This window comes from Limanda limanda, chromosome 4 (assembly GCF_963576545.1).
Source record: "Limanda limanda chromosome 4, fLimLim1.1, whole genome shotgun sequence".
Taxonomy (NCBI): domain Eukaryota; kingdom Metazoa; phylum Chordata; class Actinopteri; order Pleuronectiformes; family Pleuronectidae; genus Limanda; species Limanda limanda.
Genome location: NC_083639.1, coordinates 28,410,385 through 28,434,828, shown reverse-complemented (window position 1 = coordinate 28,434,828; position 24,444 = coordinate 28,410,385). Strand labels below are relative to the sequence as shown.

Genomic DNA, 24,444 nt, shown 5'->3' with positions numbered 1-24,444 from the left:
TTTCCACGGGAATTAACGGGAATATACGGGAATTAACGGGAATATACGGGAATTAACGGGAATATACGGGAATTAACGGTAATTAACGGGAATTAACGGGAATTAACAGGAATAAACTGGAAATGTTGTGGGTAATTTATACTAACTGTATTTACCTTGTCATATACAGACATAAATATAAACATTTTGTTTTGTCATAGGCTGATTTGAGCCCTGAGGAAACTTTGGGCACTTGACTATATGCTTCTGCATCGTTGTGTCATTCTTAACATAGGTCTTTGCACAGTATTTGCAAATGTACACAGCCTTTCCTTCTACATTGGATGGGGTGAAATGTCTCCACACATGAGAGAGTGCACGTGGCATTGTTCTGTAGAATAAGATGAGAAAAAAGTTTGTAAAAAAACACTAATGCAATGCCAGAGATATAAATAGTTAGCCAAACAATTGGAATCGTCTGTAAACATATTTTACAATTGATGGATAAATGAATGGAAATAGGCTAGATGAACAGATGAACAATCCTCAATCAGCATGCTAATATATTTTCCCAGTAATATCATGGAAACTTACCTGACTAGTCCTGCACACTACAGCAGGCCTCAGTAGCCCTGCTGTAGAGTGAAGCATGCTGGGAGTTATCTGTGCGTGTGATGGAAGAATGACCAGTGGAGGGTTGAAACTCAACGTTCCATACATCTTTAAAATAGAGTTTTGAATGATGTTTTTATTGCTCAGCGTTTAATTTGCGTATATTTTTTTTTTTTTCAAAATTCCCAATATTCCCGAGCTAAAGTTCCCATGGAAAGTTTCCAGAAACTTTCCGGAAACTTTCCGGAAACTTTCCGGAAACTTTCCACCCCTTTGCAACCCTAATTAGGAATAAGGAAGGATAAGGAACGGAATTATTTTGCTCATGACACCGTGTTCAGACATACTCTCTGGTGAATGGAGTCTACAGTTTCTTAGGAGTTCATCTTTCACGCAGCTTGAGATTCTACAGGTCAAACACGTTCATAACAACCCAGGAAATCTCCGTAGCATTCAGTCGAGAGCTGGAGTCTCTCAGAAACTCCGCTGTGGGATCTGGTGTTTTTGTTTATCAAGTTTTTGGGTGGATTCATTAGGGGACCGTTGGCCTTATTGGTGGAGGTTAACGCTTCCTGACTGACTTTCTAGTTGCTGCTTCCAGAACATCTAGTAGAGAAAAGTATGTAGGGACATCCCCAGAGCTCCTTTGTTATTTCAAGCTGGCTCAAAAATACAATTTACTGTTTGTAGTTCCTAAAATAAGAAATAGAACTTAAAAAAACAACAACACACAGATAACAGAAGTTGTGAATCATGTGGTTCTATTCAGGAAAACCTGTTCATGTTCCTTCTTCAGCTTCAGTTCTGCAGTTATAAACATGGACAGTAGAACGTCGCTCACAGTGAACTACATCATAGTTTTTAGGACGTCAGACTGTTTGTGCCGGGAAATAAAGTTTTTAGGATTTATTGTGGCAGGAGAAAAAAAAAACATTCCAGGCGTATAATAGTTTTCTTCCAACCTTCAGTCCAAAAAAAAGAAGAAATAAATAAATACAAATAATAAAATGTCTTCCAGAGGGCTGTTGGTATCGGCTGAGGGAAACAATAAGCACAGGACAATAGAGAAAGAAACACAAATATTGAGAAACAGCTCACAGTGACTCTAACGTCCAGAGGATTAAGGTTTTTATTTTTTAGCAGAGCTGAAGTAAGGACTTCAGAACACTTGAAGCTTGTGAGGTTTAATTCCCAAACTTTACAGCGTCTGATCCCCAAAATGAAAAGTGTGAAAATAGTGTGACCCCCCCCCCCGTTATCTCCAGAGCTGGTTGAAGCACATAGAGGAAAGTTATTTACGCCATGTTTGCATGTTTAAATAATGACCCACAGGCACATGTCTCAGTTTGTTCTGTGTTGCTGTAAACTGTCCTGTAAAATTTTTATTTTGCTTTATTTAACTGCTCAAACTTTACCTTCTCCCACTTATTATAATTAGAAATCACACATTTCCATTTGGACCAACCTGTGAATCTACTCATTGCAAATACTGTCGTAAATATCAAGTTTTAACTTCTTTCAGAGGCTTGGGAAAAAAATGTTAGAAAGGTCAGAACACTTTTCCTCGACATGGTGCGTCATGATAGTTTTGACCCTTTCTGCTCTGAAGTGAATCCGGGTTAAGTCAAACGATGATTTCATCCCGGAATCCTGACAGGCGTCTAGATGCTAAATTAAAAAACCTCAGTGTAGGTTGAATGTAACCTTTTGTTCTGATGCCCTGTAGGTTTCTGCTTCCTCTGCATATCAATACTTTAATTAAAGTGAGGCTGTGACCAGGGCTACATTTGCTTAATTTAAACTTATTGCCATTTGTCTGACTCGTAAAAGGATTAAACAAAAACTACTGAACAAATTTTCTTGCAGAAACATCTTATTGTGTGTGTGTGTGTGTGTGTGTGGGTGGGTGTGTGTGTTTGTGTGTAAGTGTGTAAGATCTTTTTTTTATGTGCCGTGGCTATAAAATGCCCTTTGAGCTTTGTGTGTCTGTAGATGTGAATCACTTCGAGCTGCTTTTCTTGTACGAAAGGTGCTACACAAACAAAGTGTATTATTATTACTATTGTTAAAATGTCCACGCAGAATGGAGCGACGTGTGCGTGTCTGCTGTGTGTGTGTCACTCCACCTCCCAGATAACGTAAGGTCATCCCGGCTGCAGCATCACAGCCGAGCCCTCCGGCAGCGAGCGTGAGTGTTTGTGTGAGGCAGAGACAGATAAAGGGAAACAGAGATTGTGCGTCTGAATGCGTTTGTGTAATTATTTGATATCGTCCTGAGTATCTATCAGAGCATGCTCACACTCTAGATGTGTCTCTTTTGTGTCGTGTTTCGTGGGTGTTGTTTTTTCGGCCACAGTTTTTTTTGTCCCCGGTGACCTTGAGGCAAAATGTGAAATAACTCGATGCATATGTATGTGCGTGTTTCCACTGTGTGTCTGTGCAAATAGACTCAGTGGCAGCTTCGGAGGATTCTCCTTAAAATATGCGCTGATCTAGAGTCAACGCACAAACCTTAAAGGGATAGTCCAACATTCTTTGGTCAATTACACTTTGCACAACAGAGACGAAGTCTGTTTAATTCCGGAATGTGCATACAGAGCAGGGTCCGAATTATCTTTTTGTCTCTAAGGGGGGTCTCTATCTCATAAAAAAGTTGGTTATATAATTAAATAGCCTACGCGCGAGCATCGCTTTTGCGCACGGTAGGCAAAGGCTGTATATAACTTGACACACGCACACAACAGACAGACATTTTTGTACAGAATTATTTGAATTATTTCAATATATTATTGATTGTAATCAGGGCTGCAACTAACGAGTATTGCGATAGTCGATTAGTCACCGATTATTGAAACGTTTAATCGACTAATCGGATTATGAATGACACAAATTCTCAACTGCTCTTATTTAGCAAACAGCTTTTAAAGTTAGCTTGAGGTTGTTCGAGGCATGTGGTGACTGAAAATAAAGACAATTAAGAAAAAAATGTATTTTAATAAACTTTGCTGCATATAAGGGTTCTGCTGACACAAAAGAAAAGAAAAATCAAGTTTTTGACCATTTAAAACCAAGGACAGGCAAAGTGCTAATAGAAACAAATTAATTTAAAATCAAGTATCATCATTTTTCCTGTTAACAAAAATGACAGTGAAAATAACAGCAATATAAACATCCACAAACCAAACTACAGTCTTCTTCGGACTAAATAATTGTGATTAAAAAAAGACGTTTGTCAGGCAATAGGATAACATAACGCTTTTAAACTCGTTAAAAAAAAAGTTTAAACCATATTGTTGTAATGGATTCTAGAATCCTGCGCACAGATAGCAAGCTAGCTAACAGGCTATCTGACAGAGGCGAGTCCGCATCGTCTCCGTTACGATGTCACACGTGACTCCTCCTCCTCACACGCGCGTGTCCTGCTTCCATGCAGAGCAGGTCTGCCGCATCAGATACTGCAGGTAGTTTTTCTCGGGCCATGTCAAGAGTGAAGTTCTCCCGAACTTTTTACTTCCTGGTGCGCGACTGCGCGCGGCAGCGGACGCCGACATTGGTCCATGTTTCGTCGCTATTGCACATGCGCGACTTTCAGAGATAGGAAGGAAGCGAGATGGCTCACTCCTCAGCTACTTCCATCAGCACCTCCGGTAAAACAACTTTTAGTTCAGCTGCACGGCACGAGAAACACGCGCTAGAAGCACTGATTTTAACAGTTTAAAACTCTGCTCTAGAAATGGTACCACTCTGGAAAGGGTCACCAGCTATAAGTACCTAGGCATTTGGGTTGATGAGAAGCTCGATTTTAAACCACATGTGAGTCAACTCGTAAAAAAGCTAAGAACAAAATTGGGCTTTCTCTATAGAAATAGGTTCTGTTTCACTTTCCAAGCCAGAAAACGCATTATTGAGTCTGTTTTTATACCAGTTTTAGATTACGGTGATGTAATTTATGGAAATACATCCCACAGCACACTGAAATCTCTGGATGCTGTATACCATTCTGCTCTGCGTTTTATCACAGGAGACCGCTATGGCACACACCACTGTACTCTCTATAACAAGGTTGGCTGGCCAGCCCTGTCTGAAAAAAAGGATGGTCATTGGAAGATTTATATTTACAAAACAATCATTGGGCTACTGCCACTATATCTCTCCTCTCTCATCAGCTGGAATTCTAATACCCACAATACCCGCTCCCAGAGCTGGCTTTTCTCACATCTGCCTCGTGTTAAGACCAACTTGGGGAAGACAGCTTTCTGTTATAAAGCACCCTACATCTGGAATGAGGTCCAAAAATCTTTAAAGTTGCGCTCATTTGTTTCATTGACGGAGTTCTGGAGTCTGGTCTCATGTACAGCTGACTTCTCCTGCAGTGACTGTAACTGCTAGTTGACTTGGCCATAGTATTTTATTGACAAATTGTTTTATACCTTGTATTACTGTGTATATATATATGCATATTTATTTCATTCCTATTTATTCAATGTATTAACTTTTAATGTATCAACTTTTTTATTGTACCCTCGGCACCATTGAAAATGAGGGTCTTATCCCTCAATGTGTCTTCCGAGGCTTAAATAAATATTCAATCAATCAATCAATCTATGACGTAACCAACGATTCATCGACGAGTAAATCCGTAGGCGACTATTTTTGTCGACGACGTCGAGTAATCGTTGCACCCCTACTTCAGATATGAGAGACCCCCTCAGATTTTTGACTTTGTTGCTTTCATGGGAGCTAGTCCTCCCTCTCTTGGAGCTCGGCTCCCTCTGGCTCCAACGTAATTCGAACACTGATACAGAGTTTCCACAGCGTCTTTAGGCCTTAAGAAGTCGCATGTTACTCTAAAATATGATGTTCTAGCTCGAAGGTGGATGTATATGCAACGTTTGGGTCGTGAATGTGCGTGTCTCATTAAAGGTTTAGCAGAAAGCTTGAGGGAATCCTGGAAGCCGTGTCAGACAAATGTCTGTTAGTGTTTCCTTCATGCAGGCATACACACACACAGAGACACACACACATACACACACACACACACTCACAGACAGACACACACACACACACACAGGCCTAGCAGGTGTCTCTGGATGAAGTGTGAATCTGACAGGTGTTATCAGGTGTTTCTCTGCACAATAGTACCACACTGCTACCTGGAGTTTTTACTGCAGCCTTTTTGAAAAACGTGCTATTATCTCTCATTCATTCTTCAGAGATCATCCATCTTCACGTCAGTAGAACCTGCGCCGCACGAGCTCAGGTCGTTAGCATCTCTGCATGAGGAGACGCACGCGCTGTAAACATTCTGGCCCGACTCCTCGGCTGAAGCTCAATCTCTTCAGTAAGCCGACAGCGCCAGCAGTCATTAGACTAATCGCATTCAAATTATTCACCAGGAGAGGTTAATTTATATCAGAGCTGCAGCGGAAAATGGGTCTTTAAGAGGAAAACGTGTCAGAGTGAAGCTGATGTGTGTGAAAGAATATTAGTGCGAGCAGATCGTGTGTTATTCTCCGTAGTGTCTCTGTTGTGACAAACACGTTACAGCTGCTGAAAACTCAAACATCGAAACACTCAGCAGAGAGAGAGAGAGAGAGAGAGAGAGAGAGAGAGAGAGAGAGAGAGAGAGAGAGAGAGAGAGAAAGAGAGAGAGAGAGAGAGAGAGAGAGAGAGAGAGAGAGAGAGAGAGAGAGAGAGAGACAGAGACAGAGACAGAGACAGAGACAGAGACAGAGACAGAGTCAGAGACAGAGACAGAGACAGAGACAGAGACAGAGACAGAGACAGAGACAAAGATAGAGACAGAGTCAAAGATAGACAGAGTCAGAGACAGAGACAGAGACAAAGATAGAGACAGAGTCAAAGATAGACAGAGTCAGAGACAGAGACAGAGTCAGAGACAGAGACAGAGACAGAGACAGAGACAGAGACAGAGACAGAGACAGAGACAGAGTCAGAGACAGAGACAGAGACAGAGACAGAGACAGAGACAGAGACAGAGTCAGAGACAGAGACAGAGACAGAGACAGAGACAGAGACAGAGTCAGAGACAGAGACAGAGACAGAGTCAGAGACAGAGTCAGAGACAGAGACAGAGACAGAGTCAGAGTCAGAGACAGAGTCAGAGACAGAGACAGAGACAGAGACAGAGACAGAGACAGAGACAGAGACAGAGACAGAGTCAGAGACAGAGACAGAGACAGAGACAAAGACATGTAATGATGATTCACAGCTTCGAGACAGAAAAATGTCCCAGAACTGTTGTGAAAAACACTTGTCTCCATCAGGATTTTCTTTTAAAAGGACAAAGTTTTACGTCTCTTGTGACAAAGTTTCCCACTTATTGAATTCTCCCATTGTAAAAAAACAATAATTTCCCAGAGTTTTCCAGCCTCTTTAAAATCTGCAATTATTTCTTGGAATCGATGCCACACAGATGAAGAGAGGAGGTCAAATTGCCTTAAACATGCTCGTGGGGGGGGGGGACTGGCCTTTGTAGTATTCAGTGTATTTGAAAGTCTCTGCATTTGCAGGTGGACTAAACCCGTTTGTGTTCATGCATCGTTCTCTGCAGCTCGAGGCGTGGTGCATGTGTTGGTCTGTGTGCATGTGTTTGTGTTGTGTGTGTTTGTGTGTTTAGAGGGGGAGGGGGGGGGGGTTGATGAGCAGCCTCCGGGGTCTGTCGTGTCTGCGACGTCCCCTCAGCAGGAGGCACTCAGCCAAAGTGGTTTCAAGCAAAACTGAATCCACAACTTATGAATTATTAAACTTATTACACCTCTGTGAAGATCGGCCTCCTTTTCACCGGGGGAAGAGAAGTGATTCCTAAGCGTTTACCAGTGGGGAAGTGCTGCGTATTTAAAAGATGTTTTAACGCTTGATATGATATGATGATGTTTAATATATATATATGTGGTTGGAAGGCAAAAGCCTCCTGTTGAATAGTAGGTATACAGATCATAGAGAAATAAGTTGTTGGAAGATGGAACATGTCTTAAAGATGATTTGACCTTTCCAAGTCATCGTTTTTCTGTCATGATTGACAGCTGAGTCGGACTCTGTGTCTTAGCTTGTTCCCATGATCTCTACCGTGTGGACTCTGGCTCCATATTCAACTTTTCCACAAGGTGGCAGTGTTTGTATTTTTGGCTTTATTTCTGATTAGCGGAATGACGCTGAAACATGTCGGACATCTTTCCGTACAACGCGTGGTTCAGAGCATGAAATAAGGACCAAAATTCACCCCGGACTAATAACCCACTGCATCTGAAACACATTCACTGCACATATGAACCTAAATGTCACGTTGTTTGCAATTACAATTAAAATATGGAGCATTAAATCCTGCGGTTCAGCTCAGTGACACGTCAGCAGCTTGAGAACAATTCAGACTTGAAGGCTGTGCTGTGGAACAGAGTGTGACAGTAATTTAAACAAGATTCAAAAGCAGGAGAGGTAATTTGCAGGACATTAAAATATAGTCGATGGTAATAAGCCGGTTTAAAATGTTGCTGCAGGTGCTGAAGAGCATAGAAAACACTTTTCCTCAGGAAGCTGCGGTGTAATTGTTCCTGGTTATTATGCAACTTAATGACACTTCTGGAGTCGTGTTTGTCAGGAGTTGGGAACGAGCTTATGAATTGTTAACTCAGCCCCCCCCCACCCACCCATGTGACGGAGCAGAGGTTGTAAAGTAGGACACACACACACACCCCCCCCCTCAGAGCCACAACCAGAACAACAGCTTCAGCCTCGATGTCGCAGCTGCTGTCAAACCGAGTCAAAGAGACTGGCTGAGCAAGATACTGAATATCATATTTAAATCATCCATGAATACGTACATCGGAAAACAATGTGACTCATTGAGAACAAACTGCGAAAAGATTCATGAGTTGAAAGTGATTCTTTTCCCCAAACTCAGTTCTAGATCAGATGAAGGGATCGTCACTCGTCCGACAGATTGGAAGTTAGCGTTTTTTTCCATTTGGTGATAAGTGACTGTCGGCAGACGCACATCTCTGCCTGCTTGTTTCCGTACGAGAGGAGAAAAACCTGACATTTCTACCTGTGCAGTTCTGGGTTGAGAAAGTCACAGTTCAGCAAGTTCCACAAAGTTGGGATGTGATGGTGTCACCGTGAAGTTTGTCTAAGTTGTTGTGTATTTAGTTAGCGGGGGTGCGTAAGGTTCCCGGTTTGAATCCTGGCTTTGCTCTATCTATCTTTCAATCTTTCAATCTATCTATCTATCTATCTATCTATCTATCTATCTATCTATCTATCTATCTATCTATCTATCTATCTATCTATCTATCTATCTATCTATCTATCTATCTATCTATCTATCTATCTATCTATCTATCTATCTATCTATCTATCTATCTATCTATCTATCTATCTATCTATATTTATATATATTTATCTATTTATCTATCTATCTATCTATCAATCTATCTATCTATATATATATATATATATTTATCTATCTATCTATCTATCTATCTATCTATCTATCTATCTATCTATCTATCTATCTATCTATCTATCTATCTATCTATCTATCTATCTATCTATCTATCTATCTATCTATCTATCTATCTATCTATCTATCTATCTATCTATCTATCTATCTATCTACCTACCTATCAATCTATCTATCTATCTATCTATCTATCTATCTATCTATCTATCTATCTATCTATCTATCTATCTATCTATCTATCTATCTATCTATCTATCTATCTATCTATCTATCTATCTATCTATCTATCTATCTATCTATCTATCTATCTATCTATCTATCTATCTATCTATCTATCTATCTATCTATCTATCTATCTATCTATCTATCTATCTATCTATCTATCTATCTATCTATCTATCTATCTATCCTCTTGTCTTGATCCACAAAGTTGGGATGTGATGGTGTCACCGTGAAGTTCGTCTAAGTTGTTGTGTATTTAGTTAGCGGGGGTGCGGAAGGTTCCCGGTTTGAATCCTGGCTTTGCTCTGGCCTCTCGTTGTGGAGTTTGCATGTTACCCTCATGTCTGAATGGGTTTTCTGATCTAGAAACATCTGGATGTGGGTAAGGTCACCTCTAAAGAAAAGCAGTGTAGATAATAGCTGGATGTATTTTGAAAAAGAAACAATCATGTTATTTTGTAATAAAGTTCTATCCGTATCAGCCGCCATCACTTTCAGCTCCGACTCAGATAAACAGCATCAACCTTGAGCTCATATTTATAACATGAATAACTCTTTTCCCCCAACTCTAACTTGATATGCAGCATCATCTACACTATTTGTTTCTGTTGTGTCGCTGTGAAAACAGAATACATTTATCTTTAAACAGAAGAAGGACGTTTATGATGTTCTCTGTTCTCTCTAGATGACGGACCCTATGGAAAAACTAAGGATATATCCGGACCGGAGCAAACCATGGCCTCGAGAAGACACAGTATACCAGGTATGGATACCTCATCTGTCTATCTGTCTATCCATCTATCTATCTATCTATCTATCTATCTATCTATCTATCTATCTATCTATCTATCTATCTATCTATCTATCTATCTATCTATCTATCTATCTATCTATCTATCTATCTATCTATCTATCTATCTATCTATCTATCTATCTATCAATCTATCAATCTATCAATCAATCAGTCAATCAATCAATCTATCTATCTATCTATCTATCTATCTATCTATCTATCTATCTATCTATCTATCTATCTATCTATCTATCTATCTATCTATCTATCTATCTATCTATCTATCTATCTATCTATCTATCTATCTATCTATCTATCTATCTATCTATCTATCTATCTATCTATCTATCTATCTATCTATAAATCTATCCATCATCTATCTATCTATCTATCTATCTATCTATCTATCTATCTATCTATCTATCTATCTATCTATCTATCTATCTATCTATCTATCTATCTATCTATCTATCTATCTATCTATCTATCTATCTATCTATCTATCTATCTATCTATCTATCTATCTATCTATCTATCTATCTATCTATCTATCAATCTATCAATTTATCTATCTATCTATCAATCTATCAATCTATCTATCTATCTATCAATCTATCAATTTATCTATCTATCTATCTATCTATCTATCTATCTATCTATCTATCTATCTATCTATCTATCTATCTATCTATCTATCTATCTATCTATCTATCTATCTATCTATCTATCTATCTATCTATCTATCTATCTATCTATCTATCTATCAATCAATCAATCTATCAATTTATCTATCTATCTATCTATCTATCTATCTATCTATCTATCTATCTATCTATCTATCTATCTATCTATCTATCTATCTATCTATCTATCTATCTATCTATCTATCTATCTATCTATCTATCTATCTATCTATCTATCTATCTATCTATCTATCTATCTATCTATCTATCTATCTATCTATCTATCTATCTATCTATCTATCTATCTATCTATATATCTATCTATCTATCAATCAATCAATCTATCAATTTATCTATCTATCTATCTATCTATCTATCTATCTATCTATCTATCTATCTATCTATCTATCTATCTATCTATCTATCTATCTATCTATCTATCTATCTATCTATCTATCTATCTATCTATCTATCTATCTATCTATCTATCTATCTATCTATCTATCTATCTATCTATCTATCTATCTATCTATCTATCTATCTATCTATCTATCTATCTATCTATCCTCTTGTCTTGATGTCAGACACAGAATCATAAATCAGACTAAAATTGAGCAGATCTTTTTTCCTCTGTCTTCACTGGGACCAGATGCTCAGTTTATGAATGAAACTGTGCTGTGATTGGATATTTTTATGAATCAGCTTTTTCTGGTTTATTACTCAAATATCTTCAAACTGCAGGAGGAACTCGATTGTGTTTTTCTTTGTTTCATTCTGAATCCATTTAAAAAGGCTCTTACCCCAAAGCTGTCAATGCACTTTCATGATTTGTGTTTCTTATTTAAGTTTGATGGATTTTCCGGTTGGATTTCAGTCCAACTCCTTCTTCATTTCTTTCTACTGAAACTAATCCTCCTCATCCTCTTTATCTGTCTCACTGTTGCCCTTTCCTTCTTGTTATCTGTTGGATATGTTTTATTACCATGTATGTGTTTAATGTCTTAATGTATGTAGGTGAGACAGAAGCTGTTTCACCACATGATGGGTCATTATAACTAGCAAAAGACGTCTCCACAGTTCTCTCCTTAGTTTTTATGGGTTTCTTTCAACTTTATTATATCCAGGGTGTCGAGATGAAATAGCAAATAAAACGCAAAGTTGTAAAAGAAATGATATTTATAAAATGCATGGGGTTCCAACACGCCTCTGCATGTTGTTGTGCAGGTTTCATTTCAGGTGTGCTGCTTTTATGCAAATGTTCACAGCACGAGGGCTAATTAATGAATGAGTGCAAAGGTGTGTGTCTGCTTGTGTGTGTGTGTGAATGTGTGTATGTGTGTGTGTGTGTGTGTGTGTTTATCACCCACCAGATAAGTATGTTGTGAAGCACCTCACTGATCCTGAGTGTTGCCTGGAGGATTTACCTAATCACCATCCATCACACCAAAGCTCGGGAGTTGGGAACCAATGACAGATCAGTTTTTATCTGCAGCAGCAACCCCCCCCCCCCCCCCAAAAAAATAAATAAATGCCAAAGATAACCATAAAGATAATGCAGTAACAGATCAAATGCTTTATTTTATCCGTGCTGGTGATCACAGCTTCTCTGAAGTTTCTCAGCTACTTCAGAGGAAAACCTTTCTCCTTCTCATGAAGTTATAGATTCTTACACGTGTCGTTATAAGTACAATATTTACTATATTTGCTGATTTATAGAAGTTATAACTTCCTCTAACTTCCTCTTCCTTTCTAACACCTGTTTCGGAGCCGTGGTGCGGATGTGGACCAGATCAGGTTGAGCTGTGGAGATCTGTGAAATCTGTGCACTCACACACACACAAACACACACACAAACACACACACACACACACACACTCACAACCCACTCGTCTCGGTGAACTTTCATCCTGAACTCTAACTTCAAAGCAGCCGGAGGATGAAGGTGAACGGAACTTGAATCGGTCCCAAGTCAACCCATTAACTTGTTTACCTCAGTCTGAGGAAAAGCTGCAGTTCATAGAAACTGCTGCGATGCCTTTGTTCATACGCTGGTTTAATTGAGTGTTTGGGGAATATTTTGTTGCATTGTACCTGAAGTGTTTTGTCCTGTTGAAATAGACGGAGTGGTCCGATGTTCCTTGATCCTTGTTATCACAGCCCACAGAGGATTTACTGGATTTCACTGTCGTCTCAGCCTCAGTCACGAGATTAATTGTTTCAAATCAAAAAATGTTATATCATGTGTATTTTACAGTAATGATGTTGTTTTTTAAAGGGTGATTATGTGATGATTCTCGGATTCGTTTGTTTATTCAACAGATTGTTTACATTTGTATTTATTTATAGTTGAAAATATGGCTTTTGAGTTCCAGTTGCATTGTGGGTACAAGGAAGAGGAACGAGTGGAATGAAAAAAGGTTTTACTGGATGTGCTACAATCATTTTTTTGATTTGATTACATGTTTAAATTGCAAATAAATTGTATTATTTCAAGTCACTTTACTTCCATCAAGGATGTTATATTATAAGTAGGGTAGCGGGAATTAACGGGAATATACGGGAATTAACAGGAATATACGGGAATTAACGGGAATTAACAGGCATTAATGGGAATAAACTGGAAATGTTGTGGGTAATTTATACTAACTGTATTTACCTTGTCATATACAGACATAAATATAAACATTTTGTTGTGTCATAGGCTGATTTGAGCCCTGAGGAAACTTTGGGCACTTGACTATATGCTTCTGCATCGTTGTGTCATTCTTAACATAGGTCTTTGCACAGTATTTGCAAATGTACACAGCCTTTCCTTCTACATTGGATGGGGTGAAATGTCTCCACACATGAGATAGTGCACGTGGCATTGTTCTGTAGAATAAGATGAGAAAAAAGTTTGTAAAAAAATACTCATGCAATGCCAGAGATATAAATAGTTAGCCAAACAATTGGAATAGTCTGTAAAAATATTTTACAATTGATGGATAAATGAATGGAAATAGGCTAGATGAACAGATGAACAATCCTCAATCAGCATGCTAATATATTTTCCCCAGTAATATCATGGAAACTTACCTGACTAGTCCTGCACACTACAGCAGGCCTCAGTAGCCCTGCTGTAGAGTGAAGGATGCTGGGAGTTATCTGTGCATGTGATGGAAGAATGCACAGTGGAGGGTTGAAACTCAACGTGCAGCTTGTGCTGCATTCCATACATCTTTAAAAGTAGAGTTTTGAATGATGGTTTTATTGCTCAGCGTTTAATTTGCATAGTTTTTTTTTTTTTTTACAAAATTCCCAAAATTCCCGTGCTTAATATTCCCGTGGAAAGTTTCAGGAAAGTTTCCGGAAACTTTCCACCCCTTTGCAACCCTAATTATAAGTGTATGATTGTTGAAGTGAGTGAAACGTCTCTGTGATGATCTCGTTTCCTTTTAACCTAAAAATAGATTTACTCGTTTTCCTGGATATTTCTAAATTAACCTTTTCATCCCCGACAGGAACTTCTCAAGCAGAGAAACACTGAGGATTTCTAATTAACAGATGCTTATCTTCTCTGACCTTCACTTTTACATTTCAGTCGTTTCAGCAGATTCTCCCTCGCTGAGCAGATGAAGGATCAGTGTCTCACTCAAGGACACACGGAGACACACGTCTTTTAGTTTATCTTCCTAGTCTCTCGCTTTAATCCAGGCATCAGGAAGGAGAGAGAGCCGCCTCTAACCACTTCTCTCTCTGCTGTATCTCCTGTGTGTGTCCTTCGTCCTTCCCCTCGCCTGTGTTGTGTTTGTTTGTGTTGTGTGTGTGTGTGTGTATATCCGTCTTTATGTGTGTGTGTGTTTTTGGTTAGAAGCTCTGCGGGGGGTGACCATGGTGGAGCTGGTGAAGAAAGAAGGCAGCACACTCGGCCTCACCATCTCAGGAGGAACCGACAAGGATGGGAAGCCGCGGGTATCGAACCTGCGGCCTGGGGGGCTGGCGGCCAGGTGAGTGAACCCCAGGCACCATCGGAGATTAATATTTATTTATTAGGCATTATATTTAGAGTGGTCCTGTTGTTGTGAACACGATATCTGACGAGCAACTTGAAGAAATGTCTTCAAATTTAGCACAAATAGATAGATAGATAGATAGATAGATAGATAGATAGATAGATAGATAGATAGATAGATAGATAGATAGATAGATAGATAGATAGATAGATAGATAGATAGATAGATAGATAGATAGATAGATAGATAGATAGATAGATAGATAGATAGATAGATAGATAGATAGATAGATAGATAGATAGATAGATTGATTGATAGATTGATGGATGGATGGATGGATGGATGGATGGATGGATGGATGGATGGATGGATGGATGGATGGATGGATGGATGGATGAATAGACAGACAGACAGACAGACAGACAGACAGACAGACAGACAGACAGACAGACAGACAGACAGACAGACAGACAGACAGACAGACAGACAGACAGACAGACAGACAGACAGACAGACAGACAGACAGACAGACAGACAGACAGACAGACAGACAGACAGACAGACAGACAGACAGACAGACAGACAGACAGACAGACAGACAGACAGACAGACAGACAGACAGACAGACAGACAGACAGACAGACAGACAGACAGACAGACAGACAGACAGACAGACAGACAGACAGACAGACAGACAGACAGACAGACAGACAGACAGACAGACAGACAGACAGACAGACAGATAGATAGATAGATAGATAGATAGATAGATAGATAGATAGATAGATAGATAGATAGATAGATAGATAGATAGATAGATAGATAGATAGATAGATAGATAGATAGATAGATAGATAGATAGATAGATAGATAGATAGATAGATAGATAGATAGATAGATAGATAGATAGATAGATAGATAGATAGATAGATAGATAGATGGATAGATAGATTACTTTATTCATCCCCGAAGGCAAATTATGTCGTCATAGCAGCCGGTATATTTGAATACAATACAATACAATACAATAAAATAGAATAAAATAAAAAATATTGAGGTAGAAAGAATAAAAACAGGAACACAAGATAAATAGGTAGATAAGGTGCAGTGGCAAGATGATGGTAATAGTACTGATGATATGATGGTAATGTTATTGTTACACAGTATATAAAAATAGTACAGTATATAATATATAATATGATATGATTTATAGTAGAGGTATAAATATAAATGTTCAGTTAGACTCACAAATTAGATGATTAGATTCCAGGGGTCAAAGGTCACAGTGAAAAAAAGTTTTCAGAGTAAAATAAATCACTAATAATTGAATGATATGCTCAGGAGTGAAGATTACAAACTGCTCCTTGAAGTAAAACATGACTATAAAACACCTGATATTCACACTTCCATCTTCTTCACGTGTTTGCTGCTCAGGAGCGACCAGCTGAACGTCGGCGACTACATCAAGTCTGTGAACGGCATCAATCTGACCAAGCTGCGGCACGAGGAGATCATCAGCCTGTTGAAGAACGTGGGAGAGAGAGTTCTGCTGGAGGTGGAGTACGAGCTGCCCCCTACAGGTATACCGGACCACCGGAGGGTTTCAGGGCGGAGACAGTTAGTTCCAGTAGGACTCGTTTCAGCTTTGGCTCTGAACTTTGGCTCTGGATGTAAAACCAGTGACACCAAATCGTCCAAATGTGAATCCAGTTTTCCTGGAATCTGGGGTTTATGAAATGCAGCCGGCTGATTTGTGTCAGTTCAGCTGCGATCAAGACGCGTAGAGTTGCTGTAAAAGTGGAAAAAGTGAAATGTGACACCTTCCTGTCTGTGGTTCTAGTTTCCTATCGACGATAAACCAGTCGTGTCTGTAATGTTTCAGTTTTTGTTTCGGGAAAACTTTTAACTTATTGATCTCATTGCATCTCTGCAGTAACTCGGCTCGTAGTTATATTTTAATTTGACACTTTCCGTTGGCATCTAGAATTCAATGAATATGAACAGCAGGAGAAGCAAACTAGAAAATTGTCATCATCTCTTCCTTCCCATCTCTCTCTTTCCCCTTCTCTCCTCTCTCTATCTCCCTCTCTCTCTCTCTCTCTCTCTCTCTCTCTCTTCCTCCCTCTCCCAGCACCAGACAGCACCTCAGGCCTCATATCAAAGACAATCGACATCTGTTTGCACAAAGAGGGGAACAGCTTCGGCTTCGTGATGAGAGGTGACCGTCAGTGAAATAAACCAGCTCCTGTATGATGGAAGGGAGTGTATGAATATTATTGATTGATTGTCCTGCTTTGTAAAAGTAACGGGAAAATAAAAGCGTCGAAGTACGAAGCAGGTAACAATGAAAAAGTAGTTTCATTTTTTTCTCTAAGATGGTTTCTGTCATTTGAAGTCGTTCTTATCAAACTGATGAATGTTCAGCTGTTAGGTGTGGTTTAATTATTTATCTGATGTTGATGTTGGATTATGTTTCTCTTATTTTTAAATGAAAGATTTGGAGGTTTCTAATAATGTGAGTTCAGACTTTTCCTTTCTCTTCCGACAGGAGGTTCACAAGAGGACTGGCACAGATCACGCCCCCTGGTGGTCACCTACGTGAGGCCAGGCGGCCCTGCAGACAGGTAGATCTGACCACACACGTTTATATACTTGCACATTAATGCACAAAACCACACAGATGGTTAAACGTGTACAGATAAAGACGATATTTTTAAGATTTAAAAGGACGATGTTTTCCTGAATAAAAGTGATGTGTAGTAAAAAATAAGAGCCCGATGAACACAGGCCTCCGTCGAGTTGAATCGGACACACAGCTCAGTCAGCTGCAGTTGGGGGGGGGAGGGGGGAGATTTGTCTGTGCCCTCATGCACATAAAGCCCAAGGATAACAGTGTCGTTCCCTGTGACCGTCACTGGTGTCTTACAGTTGTGTGTTAGTCAGAGCTGCAGCGGCATGAATCAGCTCAGATCCCGTTTCATGTTGTCATCATGTGTCCGTCTCAGCCTTCATGTCGAGGCAATAATCCATAACGTCTCCATATAAATGTCAGATTTGAGGCGGTCGAAACGATGCAATGCGACGGTGATTCAACCTTTTGTGGATTCAAAGAGGGACTTTATGCACATTCATCCTGTTTAAAATGGGAAACTAAAATAAGATATTCTCCTGCAAAGGAAACAATGACTTTTAAATTTCCTATTTATCTGGAATAAGATCTGTAAACGATTTGTTTGGAGAAAAGATCTTCATCTACAGAAACAAAAGACCTTATTGGTTAAGAAGAAATAAAACGGTGTATTTATAAAACACAACAAAAGGAACCGTGATGTTGTTCAATACATAAAATCTTTATATTTACACTGATAAAGAAATGTTGAATCATAAAAAGACGAAACATCCGTGCTGCATATTTTTTTACATTGTTAATTTTATATCTACAGCAAAGTTTCTCTTGTAAAAACAACATTGTTTTATTACATTAAACTAAACAGAAGTGAACTGTATCTCAGGATATTGACCATGGATATGTTCAGTTTTATTAAAAACAGGTTTGACAGTTCTTTTCCTGACAGAATGAGATTATCAATAAAATAAATAGTGTAGATCAACTCACTCTGAAGCTGCTATGGAGGTGAAATAATCATTAACTCAGATATTTCCTTTAATTCTCATCCGTGTGCATTAGATTAACAAACGTCTTTCTCATCTAAAATTCCCATCTTCAGCTGCTGCAGTTGTTCCTGTGGCTCCGACAGGTCTGATGACTTAGCGGCTTCAATCAGTTGCTGCTCGACTTTAGAACCAAGAGAAGTTATTTATACTCTCGTTGCAGCTCTGTGCACCGTCAGAGAATCAAAGGAAGAAACTGTTTCACTGTAAAAATTCATCCCGGAGCTTCTAAAAATAGTTTTGAACATTAAATGTGCCCTGATTAGTCAATCAAACATATATTTACCTACAAATGTAGAAGAAATGAGCTCAAACAAAGCAGATTTTTTTTAATTTTAAACACATTCCAGCAACAAAAACGGAGTAAATCTCCTCAGGTTCACATTTAAATCGAAGGACTGGGGCGAGACCGAGATTCGATTCTTCCTCACTATTGAGTTATTTCCCCCCCGAAGCTCATCCAACACCGTTTTAAATAAAATCATCCTGAGAATGTGGGTCAGTCCAGGGGAAGCGAATGAGATGTTCACGCTGCTTTATGTCCCATTCATCTCCCAATTGGAAAGAAGAAACTTAATCCATAGAACCATAGAGTCCCAGGGGTGCCCACGTTTTAAGCATTAAACCAACTGAGAGTTAAAATTACAGCAAGAGCACCGCGGTGTTTTCATCACAGGATCGGAATGAAACTGCTTTCACTGCAACGTTATGTGAAACCGAGAGGGAGCTCGTTGAAAAGGGGAAAAACCGTGAAGCAGGTTTCGTTCTCAGACGTCCTTTAAACGGTTTATAACTGAAGTCAGAGCCGTGGGTGGAGAGATGGAGCTTTAAATGAGAGGCTGGAGCCGATCTTAGATGAAACTGGGGGAGATTATCTTTATTATCTTATCTCTTCTTATCTAATAATGTTCTGGTTCGTGTGGAATCTAGTAAAATGCATAGACTGGATATGAAAATGTGTTTTATGTGTCCAGAAAGGGAAGAAGTCTGTGAGAAAATGACTCTAATTCTCACTTTTTAACGTCAGTTAACATTTACCTGAGGAGTTTATCGTCTCAATCGCGAGTTTCAAGTCTTGTTCGTGTGCATTTGGAGGCGTGGCCGAGTGATTGACAGCTGTAGCAGACCCGATTGGTGCAGGTTGCAGGTTGCAGGTGTAGTTGTGGGGGTGGAATGTCCCCAAGCTCTCAATCAGGCTCCACCCCCTTTGCTTTCCACATAGGGTTACTTCTGGCTTCACAAACCAAGATGGCGCTGCACAAAATGGCTAACACCATTTTTCTGCATTAAACTTTGAATCAGACTTTTATTTGACTCCAGATATTAAATTTTTTCAGTGAAACTACATTTTGGAGACACCGAGCTTAGCTTTGCATCGTGTAGTTAAAAAGCTTCAAGGCTATTAGCGTCACACTTTACATCTTCTGGCTGGTTTGATGACAGCTCGGCGTCACTCACACTCTGGCATCAGGCATGAAGCATCTATCAGCTGTCTCTAACGCAGGATTCTGCATGAACGAATTATACATTTCCACTTTTTAGGAGAAATAAATGATATCTTTAAATAGGCTGCAGCACGGAGAGGCTCCTAAAATATCACGTATCCAGGCTGTGAAGGTGTTTTTGTCAGAAAAGGGTAAATTAACCAAATTTAAAATTACATTAGATCACATGTAATGAAGCGATTGAAATAAAATATTTCATATCAATGATTCCATCTCAGTAGTTTGAACATTGGGAAGCAGCAGCAGCTTCACCTGAACTCCGTTTGTACCTGAGGTGGAATGAAAGTGCAGATGAGAGGAGGAGAGACGAGAGGAGGATGAGATTAGATCGATGCACGGTAGAGGAGGTGAGAAGTAGAAGAAAGATGAAAAACAAAGTATAGAATACGCTTTGAGGATTGAAGAAAGGAGTCAGGAAGAGTAGGAAACCTTCTTATAGCAATGAGCCGTACCCAGTTATACAAATAAGGAATATTTGAACTTGAACTTAGTGACTGAAAGAGAATAATGTTTGATTTCCTTCTTGGGTGGTTTCTTTGGCTGTGAATTATCTTCTGTAGTCTTTGAAGTTCATCACTGTCTTCTGTGTGTGTGTGTGTGTCTGTGTGTGTCTGTGTGTGTGTGTGTGTGTGTGTGTATTTCCAGAGAGAGCACGTTGCGTCCCGGTGATCGTCTCCTCAGTGTGGACGGCGTCCCGCTGCACAACGCCAACCACAGCGACGCCCTCATCGTGTTGGCCCAGTGCGGACAGGAAGCTCTGTTCCAGATAGAGTACGACGTCACCATCATGGGTGAGAGGCCGCACACACACGCACACACACACACAGCTACACACACAGCTACACACAAGCGCACAAAGCTCAGGGGTAAAAGCTTTTAGACGTTTCTAAAATGCCACTGACATTTAAAAAAAAGGGGTTGTTTAGTTGATGTGTTGACATTTCCCTCCGCCTCCGGCTCGGCTCTGACTTTCTTCTGGAGAAATCGGTTCAATTTAACTCTCCCACAATCCAATGGTAAAACTCTCTGGTCATCAGGTGATTTATCCTCTGAAGGGCCGACGCCCTCCAGCTCCACTGCTGGATGTTGTTGTTGTAGAGACTGAAATCACTGAATCTGCACGTGAGCCTCAGCTCCCGGCAAAATATAAAAAATCAGCAAAAAATGTTTAAATCGTATTGTTTTCTTTTCTTTCTCCAGACACGGTGACGAACGCCTCCGGGCCGCTGTTAGTGGAAATCGTGAAGTCGCCCGGAGCAACTCTGGGAATCACGCTGACGTCGGCCAATCACCGGAACAAGCAGGTCATCGTCATCGACCGGGTGAAGCACGGCAGCGTGGTGGACAGGTGAACACACAGACACACACACACACACACACACACACACACACACACTCACACACACAATGTAATCTGTACAAAGAGATCCTGCATGTGAATACACTCAATCTCCGACATTTCCTGATAATTCGGTTTAGATTAAACTCTTTGGGCCAAACCAGGAATTTATGAAAAGTGTTTTCACTAATCATGTAAGTTTATCACTGTTTGAACATTTGCTGACAGGAAGCATCAGATTCAGTCTTAATGCAATGCTTTTTTATAACGTCACTAACTTTAAAGGGACTCTTACCTTTGTTGCATTTTTACACTTTTTTTGGATAAGGTTAAATTGGTATTAATAAGGTAATGACACTCTAAAATGCAAGACAGACCCACCAGGAGTAAAAACAAACAATTATTTCACTCTCATAATATTTAGTGAAAACTTCAACCAATAAAATTCTTCGGACCGAAGGACCTTATTGGCCGACAGACCTGTCTGTTTGCTGCATGGACATGCAGGTTTTCCGTCTGCTTCTTGTGGCGCATTCGGGCCCGCGTCATCAAGGCATGTGAATGTAAATGTATATAACTTACCGAATCCATTGCTTTGGTAAACAAAAACTCACGTGCGTGCGCGGAGGCAGTAGATCGTAAGTCTGCTTGTAAATAAAGTTTCTTCAAAAAAACACCGCGGATGGGAACGAGGGGGTGGGGCATTGGAGGAAGGCGGGATGATTTGAATGTGCTGTAATTCTCAAATGCAACAAAGGTAAGAGTCCCTTTAATCTGCTAATTTTCATAATCACATTGACTGTAATTTAAAAAAAAAACTAAAATACTCAACACATTATAAAAGAGAGAGAGGACTTAGTAATGTGTCTTCAGGCCGATGGGCCACGTGTCTCTCTTTTCCCATGTGGTCATCGACCTTGGGTTACAGATGTACAGCGAGTGGGTGTATCTGCACAGTATATATTCTGTCTCTTACACACACACACACACACACACACACACACACACACTCAGGCCTGTAACTCACGCAGACAGTAGGAGACAGGATTTTGCCCCAGGCCTCAGTCTGGCTCTAAAATATACACGAGCCCTAAAATAACCTCGGTGGACGGAGCGGTTTGACTGTGGACGTCCAGGTCGTCTCACCGCTCGTCCCCACACGGTGTCCACACTCAGCTCTCATCACGTCCAGGGTTGGTCCAGCGGGTGAAGAGCAGCGGCTCCGGCTCAAGCTGTTTCCTCTTCCTCTGCAGATGTGGAGCGCTGCACGCCGGGGACCACCTGCTGTCCATCGACGGGACGTCCACGGAGCACTGCACCGTCCTGGAGGCCACGCAGCTCATCGCCAGCACCACTGAACTGGTCAAACTGGAAATGCTCCCGTCCCATCAAACCAGGCTCGCTGGGAAACAGCACGACACAGGTGGATGCAGTTTAAAATGGTTTACCTTCATTTTGCACAGACAGACGGAGCAGGTCACCTGGAGACACATTTGCATTTTTTTCCTGCTCTTTGAACCCACTCGATGCAGTTTGTGTGAAAACTCATTAATTTAACAGACGCCATAAAGATTTCCCTCAGCTTGAAGTCACTCTGGGTCAGAATGTGGCTTTAAAACGTTGATATATACACATAGAGATACAAGATTATTTCAATTGTACGAAACTGTTTATCTTTAAAAATGCCCCCGGAAACATTATAGTGCCACTTACATGGAAATGAACAGAATTTGTGAGTCACCAAACTTATTTTAAAAACGTACATTATTCAGATTGTTCACCTGATCTCTGCCCGAGAGCTTTGGAGAGAAGAATCTCATTTTACATTTGGGATGTTTTAGGTGTTTTATGTTCATGTGCACTTTTCCTCACGGCCCCTGGTTATAAACTGGGTGTTTGACACAGTTTTGTGCTACATTAAAATATATAACTGGATTCGACAAAAATAATAATTAAAGTCAGGCGTGATATTGGAAAATTCTTCTAATGCAAATTGACCGTGAAACATTTTGCAGGGAGGGAGCATGAAGAAGATCCCATCAAGTGAATCCCTTTTCACCCCAGTCTTTGGTTTGTTAGTAAGAGCAGAGAAAACTTGGTGAAAGGATTTGTCAGAAGTCAGAGAAGCTGAATCAAGAAGCAGATCCAAGATCTAAGACATTTCCACTGATTTCTCAGGGAATAATTTGTGATTCTGAAACTTTTCGGGGACTAAAATCTCTAAGTGTGTGTAAGTTGGTGCAGTTTGATTGAATCCAAGCATTGGGCCTTGGTCTAAAGTTACTTTATACTTTACTATTTATACCTTTAGGTGGCAGAGTTTGCAGTCATCAGCATAACAATAGAGCTGGAGGTCCTGTAGCATCACTTTAAATCCTCACGTCATCACCTCTTCGAAACGTTGTGCAGGGAGGGAGCATGAAGAAGATCCCATCAAGTGAATCCCTTTTCACCCCAGTCTTTAGTTTGTAGTAACCAAGATCAGAGGAAACTTGGTGAAAGGATTTGTAAGAAGTCAAAGAAGCTGAATCAATGAGCAGATCCAAGATCTCAGACATATTCGCTGATTTCTCAGGGAAAAATTCATGGATCAGACACCTTCTGGGGACCAAAATCTCAAAGTGTTTATAAGTTGATTGAATCCAAACATTGGGCCTTGGTCTAAAGTTACTTTATACTTAACTATTCATACCTTTAGGTGGAAGAGTTTGCAGTCATCAGCATAACAATAGAGCTGGAGGTCCTATAGCATCACTTTAAATCCTCACGTCATCACCTCTTCCTCTGCTGTCACACTGGATAACCACGGCCCAAAATTAGAGCAAATCAAAATGGCTGCCAGGTTAACGTTGGAGTTTTTACCCCAATTAAGTCGCCCATGTGAAAAGAGAGATAATCCCACGTAGCCTGATGTCGTTGTTCGCTCCTCCTCACGAAGCCGAACACTGATCGAGGAATATCTTGGCTGCAGCGGCGACTTGGTGTTTAATTAGCTGACGTCGGGTTTTCTGCCCCCCCGGCCGAGCGACGACTTCTCCTCTGCAGGAGAATTAGTGCCAGTGGATTTACAGGAGGGAGCTGATGCCCACGGATGTTTTATTATCCAGGGTTAATGCCTCACGGCTTAAGGACACACACACACACACAGAAACACACACATGTAGGACC

The 24,444-nt window shown here is 40.2% G+C and overlaps 1 protein-coding gene across 1 annotated transcript in view; it reads left to right on the top strand.

Annotated features, from left to right (window-relative positions):
• grip2b (glutamate receptor interacting protein 2b) overlaps nt 1-24,444 on the top strand; it is a 170,675-nt gene that overhangs the window by 118,669 nt on the left and 27,562 nt on the right. The window contains exons 2-9 of the mRNA XM_061070247.1: nt 9,978-10,055; nt 14,619-14,754; nt 16,195-16,340; nt 16,892-16,978; nt 17,309-17,384; nt 20,583-20,728; nt 21,138-21,285; nt 22,530-22,699. Coding sequence (XP_060926230.1) covers nt 9,978-10,055; nt 14,619-14,754; nt 16,195-16,340; nt 16,892-16,978; nt 17,309-17,384; nt 20,583-20,728; nt 21,138-21,285; nt 22,530-22,699 — 987 coding nt within the window. The remainder of the gene's footprint in view (nt 1-9,977; nt 10,056-14,618; nt 14,755-16,194; nt 16,341-16,891; nt 16,979-17,308; nt 17,385-20,582; nt 20,729-21,137; nt 21,286-22,529; nt 22,700-24,444) is intronic.